Genomic DNA, 2,546 nt, shown 5'->3' on the forward strand with positions numbered 1-2,546 from the left:
ATATATAATACAACAACATTCAAGATGAATTTCTTAGACTATGGCAGTTAAATAAAAATAAATTTAAGGATTTAGGCAAATGAAAATTAGCCATTGGAGTTAGACTTCAGAAGAAATTATGTGGCTTGTATGGGGGAAGAGTAAATAGTGGCACTTCAGGTGGTAGAAACAGTGTAACTATTGAGAATGAAATGCAAATAACTAAGGGAAAATGTTTAAGTATATATGTGCTGATGATTATCCTAAGGGATTATAAATTGATACAAGCAAAAACCAAACCAAACTCACTGCCGTCCAGTCTATTTGACTCATAGTGACCCCTCCTTGGATTTCCAAGGTGGTATCTCTACGGAAGTAGAGTGCCCAATCTTCATTCTGAGGTGTGGCTGGTGGCTTTGAACGGCCAGCCTTCTGGTTAGCAGTCAAATGCCTTAGGTACTATGCCACCACAGCTCCTATCAACTGGTACAAAGCTCCAAATTTCAGGGAAACAAATATTTCATACTCCAGTGATTTCACTCAGAGGTTAAAATCCTGTAAACGTTATCCAGATAGTCTAAAAATAACATTTTTACAATGAGCTGAGACAGATTGTTTTTGCATATGTGTGTATATATATATATATATATGTTACTTTGTTTGCTTTCTTCCTTTTTAAAAATCTCCTGAAAATTACAATTAGCATTAATGCTTGCAAGAGGTAAAAGGAGTCCTGACATTCCATCCTTTAATGGTACAGATTTTCTGATGTGCTCCAGTTCCATGATGTTTTTGACTGAAGTCAATGTGAAGGAGATGAAGATGCAAAGATGCCTTGGTTCCTTCAGCTGTTGATCTACTTATTGTTTTCAAAGTCACCTATAGGCCTTTTAGGAAGTTCTGTTTTCCTCCATTCTGCACTCAGTTGTCACCATTAAATATCCATGACATGTACAGCTGATGATAATACTATTGCACCTTTTTAGAAAATAAAACATTGAAGTCCCAAAGATGTGAGTAGCTAACTGGGAAACAGCCCTGAAGTAAGCAATATTTCCCAACTACTTTGCTGCTGTTCTCTATTATTTTCTCAAAGATATGTCCATATTACATTGACAGTGTTGATTCGACATTTTACCATAATCAGGATATATATGAAAATGACATTATTTTACCATAATCAGGATATAGATGCAGACTGCTTGACATATGAGAATGCCTGGTCCCTAATTGTCAGTGGCTTCTTTTTATCATTGATACCCATCTCCAGCAGTGGATATTTAGGGGTATAACCTGGAGTCTAATCTAACTGTGCCAAAATGTGGAACAACAACCAGAGCTCACTGAATGATTTCATCTTACTGGGTTTCTCTGACCGACCCTGGCTTGAGACACCACTTTTTGTCATCTTTCTGGTGGCTTACATCTTTGCCCTATTTGGAAATATTTCCATTATCCTAGTTTCCCACCTGGATCCTCAGCTTGACAGTCCCATGTACTTTTTTGTCTCAAATCTATCCCTTCTGGATCTCTGTTATACCACCAGCACTGTCCCACAAATGCTTGTCAATCTCAGGGGACCAGAAAAAACCATTAGCTATGGTGGTTGCATTGCCCAACTCTATATTTTCTTGGCCTTGGGTTCTACTGAGTGTATACTTCTAGCCATTATGGCCTTTGACCGTTATGCTGCTATTTGCAAGCCCCTTCATTACCCACTCATCATGAACCAGAAACGTTGTGTCCACATGGCCACTGGGACCTGGATTAGTGGTTTTGCTAACTCCCTTGTCCAGTCCACTCTCACAGTGGTGACTCCAAGATGTGGACGGAGGGTGATGGACCATTTCTTCTGTGAAGTTCCTGCCCTTTTGAAACTAGCCTGTACAGATACTCGTGTGAATGAGGCTGAGCTCAATGTCCTAGGGGCTTTGCTGCTCCTGGTGCCCCTCACTCTCATCATGGGCACTTATATGTTCATTGCTCGGGCAGTAATGAAAATTCGCTCTGCAAAAAGTCGCTGGAAGGCCTTCAATACATGTGCTTCACATTTGTTGGTGGTCTCCCTCTTCTACTTTCCATGCAGCACTATGTATGTGCAGCCTCCCTCCAGTTATTCTCGTGACAGAGGGAAGATCATGGCTCTCTTCTATGGAATTGTCACACCTACCCTCAACCCATTTATCTATACGTTGAGGAACAAGGATGTGAAGGCTTCCCTTCAAAGGGCACTGACCAAGGAGTTTTGGGTCAAACCAAGATGATATCTGAAAAAAAGACTAAAGATGCAAGAATGGATGTGTTTGCCTTTCAAACAAGATGTGGGGCATAGAAGTGATGAGGAAAAAAGTATCAAGTGGCATAAATTTTACAAGTCAAACAGGACAAGGAAATAAACAATTTCTACATGTTGTTGTTGTTGTTCTTAGAACAAAACACTGCTGGTTCCTGCACCAATTTCTACAGAGCTCATCCAATTATGAAAGTATCTGTTTTAAAAACTTCAACCCTGTTGAGTCATATCAGTTTTCTCCCTAACCCCAATTATTGGTTAACCTAGTCTCAGG

General features: G+C 39.9%; 1 protein-coding gene across 1 annotated transcript; it reads left to right on the plus strand.

Annotated features, from left to right (window-relative positions):
- Positions 1-1,298: 1,298 nt before the first annotated feature.
- Positions 1,299-2,243, plus strand: LOC103211155 (olfactory receptor 2B6-like). The gene has a single exon (XM_007957073.1). The coding sequence runs from the start codon at positions 1,299-1,301 to the stop codon at positions 2,241-2,243; it is 945 nt and encodes a 314-aa protein (XP_007955264.1).
- The last annotated feature ends 303 nt before the right edge of the window (positions 2,244-2,546 follow it).

The sequence above is a fragment of the Orycteropus afer genome, unplaced genomic scaffold (assembly GCF_000298275.1).
Source record: "Orycteropus afer afer isolate SDZICR_OR568_19922 unplaced genomic scaffold, OryAfe1.0 scaffold00701, whole genome shotgun sequence".
In the NCBI taxonomy this organism is placed as follows: Eukaryota; Metazoa; Chordata; class Mammalia; order Tubulidentata; family Orycteropodidae; genus Orycteropus; species Orycteropus afer.